The sequence below is a fragment of the Oryctolagus cuniculus genome, chromosome 13 (assembly GCF_051225735.1).
Source record: "Oryctolagus cuniculus isolate XC-2025 breed Fujian yellow rabbit chromosome 13, ASM5122573v1, whole genome shotgun sequence".
In the NCBI taxonomy this organism is placed as follows: Eukaryota; Metazoa; Chordata; class Mammalia; order Lagomorpha; family Leporidae; genus Oryctolagus; species Oryctolagus cuniculus.
The window spans coordinates 18,112,377-18,128,714 of NC_142879.1; the positions used below are offsets into that span (position 1 = coordinate 18,112,377).

General features: G+C 55.8%; 1 protein-coding gene across 6 annotated transcripts in view; it reads left to right on the top strand.

The window, feature by feature from the left end:
- LGR6 (leucine rich repeat containing G protein-coupled receptor 6) overlaps positions 1-16,338 on the top strand; it is a 125,761-nt gene that overhangs the window by 96,527 nt on the left and 12,896 nt on the right. For 5 of the 6 annotated variants that reach the window (XM_017347859.4, XM_008268587.5, XM_017347858.4 and 2 more), the window contains 9 exons: positions 3,906-3,974; positions 7,932-8,003; positions 8,198-8,269; positions 9,716-9,784; positions 11,532-11,603; positions 12,654-12,719; positions 13,619-13,690; positions 14,048-14,119; positions 15,685-15,810. In XM_017347859.4, the coding sequence (XP_017203348.3) occupies positions 3,906-3,974; positions 7,932-8,003; positions 8,198-8,269; positions 9,716-9,784; positions 11,532-11,603; positions 12,654-12,719; positions 13,619-13,690; positions 14,048-14,119; positions 15,685-15,810 (690 nt within the window). The remainder of the gene's footprint in view (positions 1-3,905; positions 3,975-7,931; positions 8,004-8,197; positions 8,270-9,715; positions 9,785-11,531; positions 11,604-12,653; positions 12,720-13,618; positions 13,691-14,047; positions 14,120-15,684; positions 15,811-16,338) is intronic. The other variant, XM_008268585.5, reaches the window with a different exon arrangement.

The window sequence follows — 16,338 nt, forward strand, 5'->3', positions numbered from 1 at the left end:
TCTGTGTTTGGAGCGTGGGGGGCAGAGCTGTCTGGCTCACTGAAGAACGGAGCAGAGCAGGCAGAGCAGAAGGGGTTTATGTTGCAATTACCCAAGATCGCCGGGGCAGTCTGCGGGCAATCGGGTAATTAGCGCATGTATGTAAGGGGACAATTACCTGGCTCACTGGCTGCCAGTCGCTTGTCACTGCTCTCTGACCCTTGAGCTGGGTTTCTGGCTCTACATGCGGACTATTAAGTGTAATGACCCTGTCATGCAGGGGAGCCTGTCATTATCTCCGTGTTAACACGGTATTTATCCAGCAGAGCCTGCCAAGTCATGCTGTAATTAAAGGGCCTCCACGTGGTGCCCCTGCCCTGGCTCTGGACAGCTGTGAAAGCGGTCAGGCCAAGGGTAGCTTGATTTTATTTATTTGGAAGAGAGGGTGACAGAAAGAGACGGAGAGACATCGCCCATCCACTAGCTCATTTCCCAGATGCCCACAACAGTTGGAACTTCAACTGTTGAGCAGAGCCAGGACTCAAATCCAGGCATTCCGACGTGGAGTGCAGGCATCCCAAGTCCCATCCTAACCTCCACAACAAACACCCACCCGCCGGGTGGCTTCAAGACTGAGAAGATGGTCTTGGGGCCGGCGCTGTGGCCTAATGAGTTAGGCCACCACCTGCAGCCCCAGCATCCCGTACAGGCACCAGTTCAAGTCCCGGCTGCTCTGCTTCTGCTCCATCTCCCTGCTAATATGCCTGGGAAAGCAGTGGAGGATGGCCCAAGTGCTTGGGTCCCTGCACCCGCGTGGGAGACCTGGAGGAAGCTCCTGGCTCCTGGCTTTGGCCTGGCCCTGACCTGGCTATTGCAACAATTTGCGGAGTGAAGCATTGGATGGAAGATCTCTTTCTCTCTCTCTCCCTCTCTCCCTCCCTCACTCCCTCTCTCCCCTATAACTCTGCCTTTTAAATAAAAAAAAAAAAAAAAAAAAAAAAAAAAAAAAGACTGAAGAGATGGTTTTGAGCATTTGAGGCTGAGCGGGAAGTGTCTGAGCAGTCCCCCTGTTTCTCCTCCCTCCCATCACCAGAGCCTGGGACCAGGTGTCCCAGCAACAAGATTTTAGGGGCGTTGAGACCCTCTCCCCAAGTCAGGCACGTTTCACAGGGGGCCAACTCACTGACAACCGAGGAAAACGAAAGCCTACTTTAACATTTCGAAAGTCGCTCCCTCTTCCTAAGGTGCTCATGGCGCTGGTAGACAGGGGGCCCAGCTCCAGCACAGGCAAACCCCTGCAAGTCCTCGGTCGCTCTTACTCTCCACTTCCTGGTCTCTCCTGGACGTCCCGCCCTTTCTGCAGGCCTCGCCTGCCTTGGGGGCTCTGGGCTGTTTGTCACAAGCAGTTCTAAATCTGCTGATGAAAATCAAATTTTCCCTTGGCCTCTTCCCATTTTCCTCCCTCCCTGGCCTTGTCATAGCCACAAACAGAAGCCCCTTGAAAGAGTTGAAGGAACAAAGCTGTGATGACTCATGGGTCAGCATTTGCCTCTGTTGCCTAAACAGTGCTGTTATGAGCATCTTTATACAAATGCAAGGGTACTTCAAAAAGTTCATGGAAAATATAATTGAAAGATAAGTTTTATTTTATCGCAAAATTCTTTGAAATCTATGTATAGTTTTTTCATAGTATTCATCTTCCATGACCTTTTTGAAGAACCCTTATATGTACAATTTTAATTTTTGGCAGCAAAATAAACATCTTTAATTTCATTTTCCATGAACTTTTTGAAGTATCCTGTTCCTTTCCACACAGATACAGACTTTTCTGTAGGGTGAGAGTCCTAGACTTGGAGTCCCTGAGTGCCAATCCTTTCCTCTGAAAAGTGCTGTCACTTGCTCCTGAGAGGTTGTGCCTTCTAAGTCCCCACTAAGTTGATTGGAACCACCGTGTCGCTGTGCTGTGGACTGAACAGAACCTGTTCCCGGAATCATGCAGACGTGTGAACCCCTGAACCCCACCATCTTCCGTTCATGGCAAATGGATGAATGCTCCCGGTGAGGGGTCAGGGAGGTGGCTGGGTCCAGTGACAGCCCCGGCACTGGGCCCTGGGGGAGTGATTGGAGCGGGGTGCGTGGCTGGGGCGGTGCCTGGTGATAGACGCTTGGAAAGACCACAAGGATGGTCAAGGAAGAGAATTCCTTCCGTATCTCTGCTTCCTGGCTCGCCGCGTGATCGCTCGGCATCTGCTCCACCACGGCTGGCCTCCACCAGGCGTCAGACCAGTGGAGCCACCTGATCTTGAATTGTGAACCTCCAAACTGTAGGCTGAAATCAACCTTTTCCTGCCGAGTAATTGAGTTAAAATAATGAAAAGCTGACTCAAACACTCCACATCCAGGTCAACTTGTATCGCCCTTCCTTTGTACAGTTAGCTGTTGCTTTCTGATGATATACGTGATGTGTAATAAAAGTGGAAATGCAGAAGAGGCTAAGAGAGAATAAAGGTAAAAACCCTGCCCATTTATATTCTTTTTTCTTAAGCTTTATTTATTTATTTGAAAGGCAGTGACAGGAGAGAGAAAGAGATCCTCCATCTGCTGCTGGTTTGCTCCCCGGTTGGCTGCCATAGCCAGGACTAGGCCAGGAGCCTAGAACTCCACATCGGTGGCAGGGAACCAAGCACCGGGCCAACCTCTGCTGCCTTCCCGGCAGCATTAGCAAGAGCTGGATCAGAAGTGGAGTAGGGGCTAACACTGTGTAGTGGATGAAGCTGCCATCTGCGGTGCCAGCATCCCGTATGGGAGCCAATTTGAGTCCTGGCTGCTCCACTTCTGATCCAGCTCTCTGCTGTGGCCTGGGAAAGCAGTGGAAGATGGCCCAAGTCCTCTGGTCCCTGCACCCACGTGGGAGACCCGGAGGAAGCTCCTGGCTCCTGGCTTCAGATCAGCCCAGCTCTGCCTGTTGTGGCCATCTGGGAAGTAAAATGGGAGATGGAGGATCTCTCTCTCTCTCTCTCTCTGCCTCTGTCTCTCTGTAATTCTGCCTTTCAAATAAATAAATAAATATTTTTTTTTTTTTTAAAAGTGAAGTAGGTGGGACTCAAACTGGCACTTCTAGAACTGACACTCTCCCATATGGGATACCAGTTGCAAGTGGCGGCTTCACCTACTGCACCACAATCCCAGCCCCAAAACACGGCCCATGTTTATAGAAGACAACAGCAAGAGCTGCGGGCAGCCAAGGAACTTTCTGGAATCTCTAGTACTAGTAACAGAGTGCTAAAGATCATTCAACTATGTGTCAATTAAAAATAAAAAATAGGGGCACAGTGGTTAAGTTGCTTGGGATGCCTGCGTCCCACACCAGAGTGCTTGCGTTTCGCTCCTGACTTCACTCCCAGTACCAGCTCCCTGCCAACGTGCACCTGGGAAGCAGCAGGTTCAAGTAGATGGATTCTTGCCACCCATGTGGGAGACCTGGATTGGGTTCTGAGCTTCTGGCTTTAGCCTGGCCCAGGCTGTTTCAGACATGTAGGGAGTGAGCAGGTAGATGGAAAAATCTCTCCATCTATAGCTCTTTCTCTCTCTGCCTTTCAAAAAAATTTTTAAAAAAACACCTTGAGATGCTTTCTTGGGCTGATGGAGACTGTACGCTTAGGGAGATGGGCCCAGGTTTCCACACCCCTGAAATGTGTCCCCCCTTCTAAACAGTCTGTTGCCGGGAAGACTGCAGTCTGAGGATTTGTGGAGCAGGAAAGGAGTGCAAACATTCCAAAAATGTGTTTCCAGACATCAGCAGCTGGATCCAACAGATTGGAAAGCCATCTCCCTGGCCAAGCCCGGAGCCAAGTTTCCGTTTCTCAGGGACCCTGACATGCCCCGTTAAGCCTCTGCTCTCACGACTGCTCTGCTTTCTGTTCCAGGGACCTGAACTATAATGAGCTGCAGGAGTTCCCCGTGGCCATCCGGACCCTGGGCAGACTGCAGGAACTGTAAGCTCCTCTGCTGGTTTCTGTGGGTGTCCTCACCCCTCAAGGATGGGGGCTGCAGCCAGCCTGGGCCAGCTCCCTTGTGCCCTCACCTCCCCATCTCCCGTGGTTCTTGCAAAAGCCGTAGCTGTGCGAAGTCCCTGGGGCAGCTCTAAGTAGTCACAGGCCTCATTAGCTTGACTTTGAACATTTCCTACGGGTGTGTCACCAACAGAAATGGCCCTGGGCCTTCCAGCCCAGGAAGACACATGGCACAAGCCACTTCCTGCAGCCTGCGCCTGGCACTGCTCCCACCTCAGCGGGGTGTGTCCAGAGAAGAATGAGGAGAGGAACTGGGGGCTGGTGTACACAGCCACTCCTCAGCACCTTCTGCCTGGGGGCCTGAGAAGTTGCCTCTGCTTTCCCACAGCCACTATTGGCCATTCCATTTCAGTCTTCACTGGGCACCCCGGATGCCCAGGGCATGCTGGTGCTGAACACAAAGGGTAAGACAGACACGGCCCTCCCCCAGGTTCCTTCAGTTTTGCCAAGGACACAAAGTAACCCGTGTAAAGCAGGAGACAGCACAAACAGGCTATCATGGTGCCCCTAAAAGTTAGTAGTCGCAGCATAGGAAGATGACTGTGGAGTGATGCACCCTGAGACAGATGCTGAAGGGTAAGCAGGGGAGGAAGAGAGGGATTCCAGACAGACAGGGCAGATGATGATGCAAACAGAAGCTGAGTTGGGGATGGTCACCAGAGGGAGGCCAGCCCGCCTGGAGAGGACACTCTCGGGGATCTAGGAGACCTATTACAATGCTAGAGTGAGACCAGATTAAGGTGGCCTGCACACTCATGCAGGGTCCCCAGCTTTTAGGCAGCACAGAATCTTTATATGCACCACGGAAGACCTACAGCACCAGCCCCATGCCACCCTCCTTTGAAGGTACGAATGTCAGATGTGGGCAGCAGATAATAACAGCCAGGGACGGAGCAGACATGTGGCACAGTGGGTTAAGCTGCCACTTGGGACGTCCACATTAGAGAGCCTGGTTTGAGTCGTGGCTGCTCTGCTTCCGGTCTAGCTTCCTGCTAATGCACCTGGGAAGCAGCAGATGATGGCGCAGGTGTTTGAGTTCCTGCCACTCACATGGGAGGCCTGGCTCCTGAAGACACTGGGGAATGAGCTAGCAGATGGAAGATCTCTCTCTCTCTCTCCCTCTCTCTCTCTGTCATTCTGCCTTTCAAATAATGAATTTTAAAAATGAGCAGCTGGGCCACCTGGAAGAAAGGGTGTGAATGAGAAACTACTGGGAGTCCTCTACTGCCCGTGAGTCACCAAGGTCTGATATTTTTCCCTTTGAGCTAAAACATGAGAAGAAGGGAATCTGAGCAATCCAGAAGGCACCAATGGAACGGGGTATGCAGACGCATTAGGGAAGAAAAAGCAGAGACCTCCGTCAGCAGGAGTGAGAAGATACACATATGGGGGGTGTGTGAGTGTGTATGTGTCCGTCCATCCATCCACCCATCCATGCATCTACCATCCATACATCGACACATACATACATACGTACATACATATATCCACCCACCCATACATACATACATACATACATATATCCACCCACCCATACATACATACATATATATATATCCACCCACCCATACATACATATACGCATGCATCATATACCCATTCATACAAACTTCCATCCAACCATCTACCCATCTACCCACCCGTCAATCCACCAATCCATTCATCCATCCATATGTCCATCCATTCACCTACTCATCCTTCACCAAGCCATCATCCACCCATCCATCCATCCATCCCTCTTACCCACCCATCATTCAGCTGTCATCCAAACATTTATGTTTCTTTTTTTTTTTTTAAGAATTATTTTATTTATTTGAAGGAGTTATAGAGAGAGGTAGAGCCAGAGAGAGAGAGGTCTTCCATTCTGCTGGTCACTCCCCCAAATGACTGCAATGGCCAGAGCTGAGATGATCTGAAACCAGGAGCCAGGAGCTTTTTCTGGGTCTCCCACGCAGGTGCAGGGGCCCAAGGATTTGGGCCATCTTCTCCGCTTTCCCGGGCCATAGCAGAGAGCTGGATTGGAAGAGGAACAGCTGAGACTCGAATTGGCGCCCATATGGATGCTGGTTCTGCAGGCTGGGGCTTTAACTCACTGTGGCACAGTGCCAGCCCCCAAACACTTATGTTTCTTTCAATGAACAATTAAGGAAAAGCTGCTTGAGCAGGGGCCTCTGTCTTACAAATTTCTAAATTTCTCAAGGCTTGGCCCAGCAATTGATAAAAGAAAGTGTTTGAAAAAATATGAGTGACTCAGAGGTCATTATGTAAGTGAGATAAGCCGAGCCTAGAAAGACAAGCACCAGGGGCCAGCGCTGTGGCATAGCGGGTAAAGTCACTGCCTGCAGTGCTGGCATCCCATATGGGTGCTGGTTCAATTCTTGGCTGCTCCATTTCTGATCCAGCTCTCTGCTATGGCCTGGGAAAGCAGTGAAAGATGGCCCAAGTCCTTGGACCCCTGCACCCGTGTGGGAGACCCAGAGGAAGCTCCTGGCTTCTGGCTTCGAATCAGCACAGCTCTGACTGTTGCAGCCATCTGGGGAGTGAAATGGCAGATGGAGGATCTCTTTCTCTCTCTCTCTCTCTGCCTCTGCCTCTCTGTAACTCTGCCTTTCAAATAAATAAATAAATCGTAAAAAAAAAAAAAAAAAAAAGAAAGAAAGAAAGACAAGCACCACCTGACCTCATTCACATGTGGGGTCTACGTGAGTTGACGTCATGGGAGTTGAATGTAGAATGGGGGCTGGGGAGTAGGGACCAGGCAGAGAGGGACAGTGAAAGGTTGATTGGTGGGGACTCAGTTCTAGTTAGATAGGAGAGAGGAGTTATGAGGTTCTGTGGGGCAGTGTAGGGTGGCTGTGAGTGATGATATGCCATCTCTCTCTCTTTATATGTATATATATGTATGTATATATGAATTTTCAATGTTTTCACCATAAAGAAAGGGCATATATTTGAGGAGGGAGATATGACTACCCTGAGTTGGACATTACACATGTATACATGTGGTAAAACGTCACAGGGCACCATATAAATATGTATAATTTTTATGTATCGGTTAAATTTTTAAAAATTAAAAGCGTAATGCATAAAAAGAAGGGACAAACGAATGAATGAACAAGCAGGCCCAGGAGGGTGGCATTGGCTGGGGGTGTCCAAGGTGAGGCGTGAGGGAGAGAGCACGAAGGTGCGAATAGTGGTGGGACAGCAGGAGGACGAGCCAGGTGGGCAGAGGCAGGGCGACGCAGAGAGCAGCCGGAAACCTGCCTGAGCGCAGGTGAGTGAGAGGGGCCCAGCACAGGTTAGGCGCTTTCCCCCAACGTGTTTTCTTCTGAAACGTTCATCCCAACACACCAGACACAGAATTCCTGGCTTCCTGCCTTGGCGGGATGTCTCCTTCCCCCTCTCCCCAGCACTCCACCCACCCCCAGATTCGGGCCTGAGCCCTCCCGCCATGATGGACACTCCTAGGCTTCTTCATCTCGGGGACTCCACGAGAGGAGTCTCCCAGGGGGTCCGCTTTCCTTCCTGCATGGCCCCCTCTGTGGGACCCACCTGGGCTCCTGCCACCAGTGACCAAGGAGAGGGTACCCCCTTGGGCCCGGATCCAGCCTCTTGCTCTGGAGTTGCTCTCCCAGGCTTCCTGAGGCCTGCAGCCCGGGGTACCACTGCTCACTCTTCCCCACCTGTTAGGGGGCAGGAGGGGTGTGTGTGTTGTTGTACAAGAAGACAAGCCCCAGGCAGGACTGGAGCCTGGGACCCCCGGCTGGCGTCCCTTTGGTCCTACGGCCTGTCTGGTGGGCTGTCTGAAAGCCCCGTGGAGTCCCTGCCATTCCACACTCCCATCCAAGCCCTCACTGCCCCCTGGGTGCTGTCTTCCAGAGGATTCCACAACAACAACATCAAGGCTATTCCAGAAAAGGCCTTCGTGGGGAACCCTCTGCTGCAGACCATGTGAGTGGCTCTCTGGGCTCCTGGTGCTGAGTGGTGTTTGGGGAGGACAGCAGCGGGGGAGGCAGGAGTGGACGAGGGGTGGCCTTCCTCTCAGTGGTCTTTCTGGGGTCTCCCCTGGGAAGAGAAGAAAGCAGAGGATGGTCCTAGCTGAAAGGGATGAAAAAGGGAACTCAGGGTTTGGTTCTTTTTTGCAGACACTTTTATGATAACCCAATCCAGTCTGTGGGAAGGTCGGCGTTCCAGGACCTGCCGAAGCTGCACACACTGTGAGTTGGCACCGGGAGGCCACCAGGGTCTGGATCTCTGCTCCCCCCGCCCGCTGCCCCACTCCTTCCCGCGCTCCTGCTGCCCACCTGCCAGTCTCTCCCTGCACAGCTCACCCCCCCTGGAGGCAACGTGTTCTTCAGGGCCACAGGCCTCCACTTGGCTCAGACCAATCCCCAGAACTGTCTGGACTCCATGGCCTCTGTCCACCCACCAGCTCTCGCGTTGAAGAATGAGACCCTTCTCCGTGGTCTTTGCTGGCCTCTGCTTTCCTCCTGTTCCTGGGAGCAGCAGCCATTCCATAAGTAGCTGCTGGAAGGCCCAAGGCTGGTTTCCCAAGGCCTTGCAACACAGACCCCTTTGGTGCTTGCTGTGCCGTCCTAATGCACCTTTGTTTCCCCTCCCCCATTCTTTTAATCCCCACCCCAGTTCCCACTTCCTGGTGCCTTGCTCTCCGCCTACCAGAGCGTCAACACACAACCAATACTCCAAAGCACAGGCTTCACTTTCAGGTTCATGGTCACATTTTGTCTTCATCTAACCCTGGAGGTAGGCGCTCTCAGTCCATTTCACAGACAGCAGCTGAGGCCCTCCAATCCTGATCAGGCGTGAATGCAGGTCCCTCCGCTCCCAGCACCCCAGGCTCATCGCTGCACCTCACACAGCCTCCTGGGGGTCTTTGACACGTTCCTGTTGCATGCAGGCTCTGTGCAAAGGAAAGATGGGGAAGGGAAAGCCAGCAACCTAAAGCAGGTTCAGAAAACTGATGGGGCGCTAATTAACCCCAGCCGATGACAACGTGGGGCCCACCTGATGTCAGGCTCTAAGAAGCAAACCCTAGCAGCCAGGGCCTTTTTAGAAGCACAGAGGCCTTGGCTGTGTTGTTTTGCAGCCTGAGGCTTGAGTGATGAAGTTGCCTGGTTCTATCTGGGGTTAGCATTGGCTGGGCCAACTTAAGAAAATGGCTGGGGCCAGTGCAGGTGCAACAGTTAAGATGCCACTTAGGATGCTGCATCCCATATCACAGTACCTGGGCTCAAGTTTTGGTTCTGCTTCCAGTGCCAGCTTCCTGCTAACACACGTCCTGGGAGGCAGCAGGTGTTGTCTCAGTAGCTGGGTCCATGCCACCTGTTCAGGGGACGCAGATGGAGTTCCTGGCTCCTGGGTTTGGCCTGGCCCAGCCATGACTGTTGGGAGCATTTGAGGAGTGAACCAGCAGATGGGAGATCTGTCTGTCTGTCTCTGTATTTAAAAAAAGATTAAAAAAAAAAAAAAAAAAAAGGAAAAGAAGAAAGCTGCTAAGCATGGCTCACCCTCCACCTGGGCTGGAGAGGTTGATTTGAGAGAGGTTGGGGTGGAGTCCCTGAGAGAGGAGAAGACAGAGGCCGAGCGCCCAGGGTGGTGGTGCGCTGACCCTGCCCCTCAGAGCTGCTTGTCTATGCTTCCAGATCCTTGAATGGTGCCACGGATATCCAGGAGTTCCCCGATCTCAAGGGCACCACCAGCCTGGAGACCCTGTGAGTGAGTTCTCTTCCTCCACCTGCTCCGTCTCCACAGCCTCACCCCTGCAGCTCTTGCCACCCCCTTGCACTCCACTTCCCTCATCTGCTGGGGGCTCCTGGGCCTACACCATCTCCTTATGTGGCTTTGCCTGCAGATAAGGCCAGGGGTAGCCGGGGAGATGGGAGTGAGAAGGCTGGGCCTTCTCCCTGGGATTTTTCAGGGATGTGTTCAAGGTTCCTGACCTCGAGCTGCAGGTGCATGGAGGACCCGTGATGGGGAAGGAAGGGCCCATGGCCTTTCTGAACCTTGATTCCCCAAAAGCCATTTTCATATTTTCTATAACATTCTGTAGAGTGAGGGAAGGGATGCCAGAGCATAGTAGACCCCCAATGCCTGTTTTTAAAAGATTTATTTATTTATTTGAAAGGCAGAGTTACAGAGAGGCAGAAGCAGAGAGAGAGAGAGAGAGAGAGAGAGAGAGAGGTCTTCCATCTGCTGCTTCACTCCCCAAATGGCTGCAACATCCGGAGCAGAACCAATCCGATCTGAGGCCAGGAGCCAAGAGCTTCATCCAGGTCTCCCATGTGGGTACAGGGATCCAAGCACTTGGGCCATGCTCTGCTGCTTTCCCAGGCACATTAGCAGAGAGCTGGATTGGAAGTGGAGCAGCTGGGACTCGAACTAGTGCCCATATGGAACGCTGATGTTGCAGGCCGGGGCTTTAACCTGCTGTGCCACAGCACTAGCCCTGATTCCTTTTTTTTTTTTTTTTTTTTTTTTTAAGATTTGTTTATTTGAAAGTCAGAGTTACACAGACAGAGAGATCTTCCATCCACTGGTTTACTCCCCAGACTAGGGCTGGGCCAGGTCAAAGCCAGGAGCCAGGAACTTCATCTGGGTCTCTCACATGGGTGGCAGGAGCCCAAGCAGTTGGGCCATCCTCCGCTGCTTTCCCAAGGATATTAGCAGAGAGCTGGATCAGAAGCAGAGAAGCCAGTGCACGAACCAGTGCCCACATGGGATGCCAGCATTGCAGGTGGCAGCTCCGCCCACTACACCACAGCCCCAGCCCCCCTTGGTGCCTTTTACATGAATGAATGAGGAGGGTGGGTGTGCGGAAAAGCCAACTGTCCCGCCCCACGACCCACGACCCCTTTCTGGCATTGCTAGGGCTGGAATTCTCTGGGCCTCTATTGTCTTCCCCTGGATTCGCTGGCACATGGAAAATTTCATCCCCAAGGGATGACCTTGGCCTCGAGTCTTTCTGGGGACACCCTGTCCCTAAGCCAAGCCCATGTTCCAAGCTGCCCCCATGTCCCTGGCCACTCTGCCCCTGCTCCTCCCTCCTTTCCCTACTTGTCTTTCTCCCCTAGGGCACAGGGAGAAAGCTCTGGGCTTCATTCCCATGGCCCCACTGGGGCTGTGTCCTCTGCTCCCTGCCCCAGCCATCCCTCCTCTCCAAGTCCCCTAGAGCAGAGAGGAGGTGGTCCCTGTGTCACAGGCCCAGTGCTGCTGGAGCCCATTCCGGGACATGGGGTGGGGACAGAGCAGGGTAGGTGGGGCAGGGCTGGGCCTGCAGGACCTGTCCCTCTGCACTCCCTGCCCCCAGCCCCCTGCTTCTCACCCCTCCCCCGCCTGCCTCCTCTCTGTCATGGCAGCCCCACCCCCTGCCCAGCTCTGTTCTCCCAGAACTGGAGACGGGTGGCTGGGAATGGCAGGGCCCTGGGCCTTGTACCAGCTCTGTGTCTGTTCTCCCGGCAGGACCCTGACCCGTGCAGGCATCCGGCTGCTCCCACCAGGGCTGTGCCAACAGCTGCCCAGGCTCCGGGTCCTGTGAGTGACTCCCAAGCATTCTAGAGTCTTGGCGCTGGGCCCCCGCCCCTCCAGCAAAGAAGGCCTCCCCGCTTCTGTTGCACTTGGTCACACCTCGTTCTGAAGAGTGGGGTGGCCTAGGCTCCTGCTGAGAACCTGCCTGGGGTGGGGGGTGGGGGGGCTGCCCTGTCCGCCAGTGGTTTCTGAAGTCACACCTGCTTACCCCCAAGGTCAGTCTGTCACTGACTGACTGTTGGACTCGCATGACTCTGAGCGTCAAGTTTCCCATCTGTAGAATGTGGGCAAATGTGTGAGGGCTGTAAAACCACACACAAATCACCCAGCACACAGTGGTACTCAATAAATGGCCAGAAAACCAGTGCCTTCTGGGACCATGGAGGGCGTGCTCCACTCCCCCTTGACTCTCACCTGGACCTGAGGCCTCTCCCCGGGGACCCTGACCCCACAGCCGGAGATGGGTGCACTGATGCCTGGCACATGGGAGGAGCTGGACGTAGGCTCCAGCCCCACCTTGCCACTGACTGGCAGTGCGCCCTGGGGAGGCCCTGTGCTCTGTCTGGGCCTCAGTCTCTCGTCTGTCGAATGATTTGCTCACCGAGGGCCCCTGCTTGGACCTTGCCTGCCGACTCCGTGAGCAGTGGGCGGAGATGCCACCAGCTCGATTTGGCCTTGTCCAGATGGCTCAGTACTGCCTGAGTGTTGCCTGCTGTCTGTCTCGTGCCGCAGACCCCACTCTGCTGCCTTCCTTGTCTCCACGCCCCCTCCCTTCCTGTTCCCCTTCCCCCAGGCCTTCCCTTGGATCGAAGGTCCTCCTGTGAGAACTGCTAAGTCCACCCCACCCAGGCCCAGTGCGGAGCGGGACTCAGCAGGGGAAGCGCAGAGAAGTCTGCCTGCCGCGTGTCCACAGTCATGACCCAGCCCTCGGCTGCCTGGCAGGAAAGCCCAGCCCGGGCTGAGCCACTGTGGCTGCCCCTGCGGCCTTCTCATAGCCCTGCTTGACCACACACCCCCCACACACCCCCCCCCCCCCCGGCCTTTCTCTCTCCGCAGGGAGCTGTCTCACAACCAGATCGAGGAGCTGCCCAGCCTGCACAGGTGTCAGAAGTTGGAGGAAATGTGAGTCTGGGGGCAGGAGAAAGGCTGGGCAGGGTGGAGAGCAGGGCTCAGCGAGGGCCAAGGCACAGAGGGACCTTTCTCCCTCTCCGCATTGGCTCAGTGGTGGGGCAGGGCTGGGAGTTGGGACCCACAGCAGGTGACAGCCACTGGCACTGGCGCCCACAGCAGTCTCAGGTGGCTCTTTGAGAGTCAACAGCAGCATAGAAATGCAGTGGTGAGCGGAGGGGCACACACGGCAGAGCTCCGTGTGCCCTGCATGTGGGAACACGCTGGCTCATTTCTGCACCCCGTGAACACACATGTGCATATGGGTGCACAGGGCACAGACAGGCACAATCCTACGTGCAAGAACAAACCTGGGGCTCCAGTTCCGGGAGGAAAATCACTCTGAAAATGCTCTCAGCTCCGTTCACCCAGGCTGCTGTGTGTGTCTGCTGCTTCTCCCCAGAACAACGCCTCTGGGGCTACTGGAGGCTCTGTGCCCTCTGGGTGGAAGGAGGAGGGTCTCTGCTCTTGCCCAGGTCCTGTTTCTCAGCTTGGCCAGTCACTTGGGCTGTCTCTGCTCCTGGCCTAGGGTCTGGAGGACCCATGGTGACAGAGGGTGGGCACCGTGGGGCCGTTCGGCTGGGCTGAGAGCCAGGCCCGGTGGGAACACTGGAAGCTGACTCCCTTTTGGGCCACAGGGATGGTTTTGTGGCTTTGTCTCCTGACCCACTTACCCAAGGCAACCGGATCCCCTTGTGTTCCCTGTAATTCTGGTGACTTCTGCGGGCTGGGCCCTTTCTTCCCGTGCCAGGAGAAGTGGGGGGCTCTCCTTTCTTCCTCTCAGTGCTTGGGGGGTGTGGAACACGGCCAGGGCCTGAGCCCGCGGGCTCACCCAGCCTCTCTTGCTGCCCTAGTGGCCTCCAACACAACCGCATCTGGGAAATCAGAGCCGACACCTTCAGCCAGCTGAGCTCCCTGCAAACCCTGTGAGTACTCACAGCACCCAGGGTGGGCCCTGGGGGAGCCCCTGCCCCCCGGCCAGGCCCGTTCATACCCACAGCACACATGTGCGTTTTCAACACACGGGACGTTGCCCGCCACCTCCTACTGCCCAGTCACATGCACAGATGGCTTCTGCAGCTGGTATCCCGCAGGCCCCGAGACCGGGGGCCACGCTGTAGGTCCCCGTCCAGCCAGGAGCTGGGCAGCAGCAGGTCCCTTCCCCAAAAGACTAAGGTTACTGCTGCTGGGGCAGGTCAGACGGGGACTGTGAGGGAGAGCCCAGGTTGGGAGCGGTGAGCCCTGACCAGGTCACTGCCCTGTCACACCCTTTCTGTCCGCAGGGACCTGAGCTACAACGCCATCCGGTCCATCCACCCTGAGGCCTTCTCGACCCTGCGCTCACTGGTCAAGCTGTGAGTGCCCGCTGCACCCTCCTCCAGTGTTCCGGGGACCCGTGGGGACTGCGGCTGGTGGGTGGGAGCAGGAGGGCTGCCCAGGGCAGGGACATGCATCCAAGTGAGGCCAGCGTCCCAGGGAGAAAGCCTCTAGCCTAATCAGTCATTCAGACAGCGTGCTTGACAGCGGGGCCTGAGAAACAGAGGCCGCCTCCTGCAAGCTCCAGGACATCAGCTGCTGATGGGCTGTGGCGACGTTTTGGTAGCCTCAGACCTCGCATGCGCCCTGCTCCTGCCCCCTCCAGCCTCTGCACCCACTGAGGAAGAGGATGCAGGGTCTGGAACTCCTTCACGACACAGGAGGGTGGCAGCAACTGGAGTAGCCATGGCCCCGGGGAACTCCTGTTTGAGCGTTACTCTAGGGGGCTGCCATTCTGTGGGCAGCAGGAGACCCCGGCCCTCTAAGCAGCCTGGGATGTAAACAGGCAGCCGGCCGTGCTGGCTCCATGGTCAGCATGTCAGGGCTGGAGGGGCCCCTCGGTGGGGCTGCTGCGGCCTGTAACTCAGGTTATTCACTGCACAAGGGCCCCTGCCTGTGGGCTTGGCCAGCTGTGTGTCCGAGGCCTTGTTCTCCCAGCCCCAGACCTTCCGTGATCAATGAGAAGCCTCCTAAAGACCAAACAGCCCCAGCCCCTCACTCCACAGAGGCCTCCAAGGCTCAGGGGCAGACGTGTGCCCACGCCAAAGCCCAGAGCCTGGGCCTCCCAGACAGAACACAGTCCCTCCCCCCGCCGCTGCTCTCTGGGCTCCGGGCCGTGCCTTGGTGCCTTGCAGAACTCCCACCACTCTCTCCCCTGTCTTGTTTGCTCTGCTCCTGCCAGGTAGGTAGGGCAGTTATTTATATCCCTTTGAAAGATGAGGACATTGAAATGCAGGCAGATTTGTGACTCCCTTTGGTTACACAGTGAGTCGGTGACAGTGCCAGGTTTCCTGCCGTCCAGTCCAGGGCTGTTTCCACGACGCACAGTCTGTGGTCGTGGTGTTTGCTTTAGAGCCCTGGCTTCCACTAACGTGTCTCCGACAGAGGACCACGCACAGCCTCACCTCTGGCTTCAAAGCAGGCACGGCCAGACAGGATGGGTGACGGAATCCCTGCTGGGAGCCGGCCGAGCAGCTCTGTGCAGTCCCCAGCCCTGGCCTCTTGTGTCATCAGAAAAGCCACGGGGAGGCAGGGGAGGGGGCTGGCGGCAGGCAGGTCCCTGGGTTGGGTGGGCAGCGATTCCTGGCTGGGGCTCAGACCTGCACACAGGGGCTGTGGTTGTAGGCGAGTAGTGCCTACCCGTTGGGGTGGCTTGGCCTGAATTAGCACCGCCTGGTATAGTCAGCCCCAGCGAGTGGCTGAGCTGTGGACGGTGCCTCCAGCCGCTCTGGCCCTCTCCTGCCCCTTCCTGCTCTGCTCATCTCCTGCCCTGTGCTCCTCTCCACTTGCCTCCAGCCCAGGCACTCTGGCCACACCCTCAGCCCAGCCCCGCCCTTCAGCCATGCCACCGGCTGCCAGTAACCCTGACCATCCACTGTCCTAGGGACCTGACAGACAACCAGCTGACTGCGCTGCCCCTGGCCGGCCTCGGGGGCCTGATGCACCTGAAGCTCAAAGGGAACCTGGCTCTGTCCCAGGCTTTCTCCAAGGACAGTTTCCCGAAACTGAGGTGAGGGCCGGGGGCGCGGGGAGGGAGCTGGGAGCTGCAGGCCTCACCCTGAGAGAACCTGGCGGCCTGGCGTTAGGAAGGGCCCATCCGACTTCCTCCCCGCCTAGCTGGGGCCCCCGCATATGCCTCCCCTTCTACCTCATCTCCCTGTAGCATTTCCCTGGCCCCAGGTACCAACATCAGGAGCCTTGGACCCTCGGGCCCCTCACTCCTGCCTTGTCCCCACACCCAGACTCTCGGTCCTCCCTGGGGCCACATCAGGGCCCCTGGAGTGAGGGCAGAGCCCAGGGCATTGATGAGTGGGGAACGCGCTGCACAGCCAGGCCCTGGTGCTAATGACATCCAGGCCTCCTCGTGCCACAGCAGCTGCCGCCGCCTCCCAGCCTGTGTGGCCCAGGCCTTGTCTGCTGCACGCTAATGAGATGCCCCAGGGCATCTGCCCTCCTCCTCAGAGGGCCCAGGCTCCAGTTCCAACGTGCGCCGTGCTGGAGGAAGGGCAGTGGTCTCTCTGAGGGCAAGGGTAGAGTC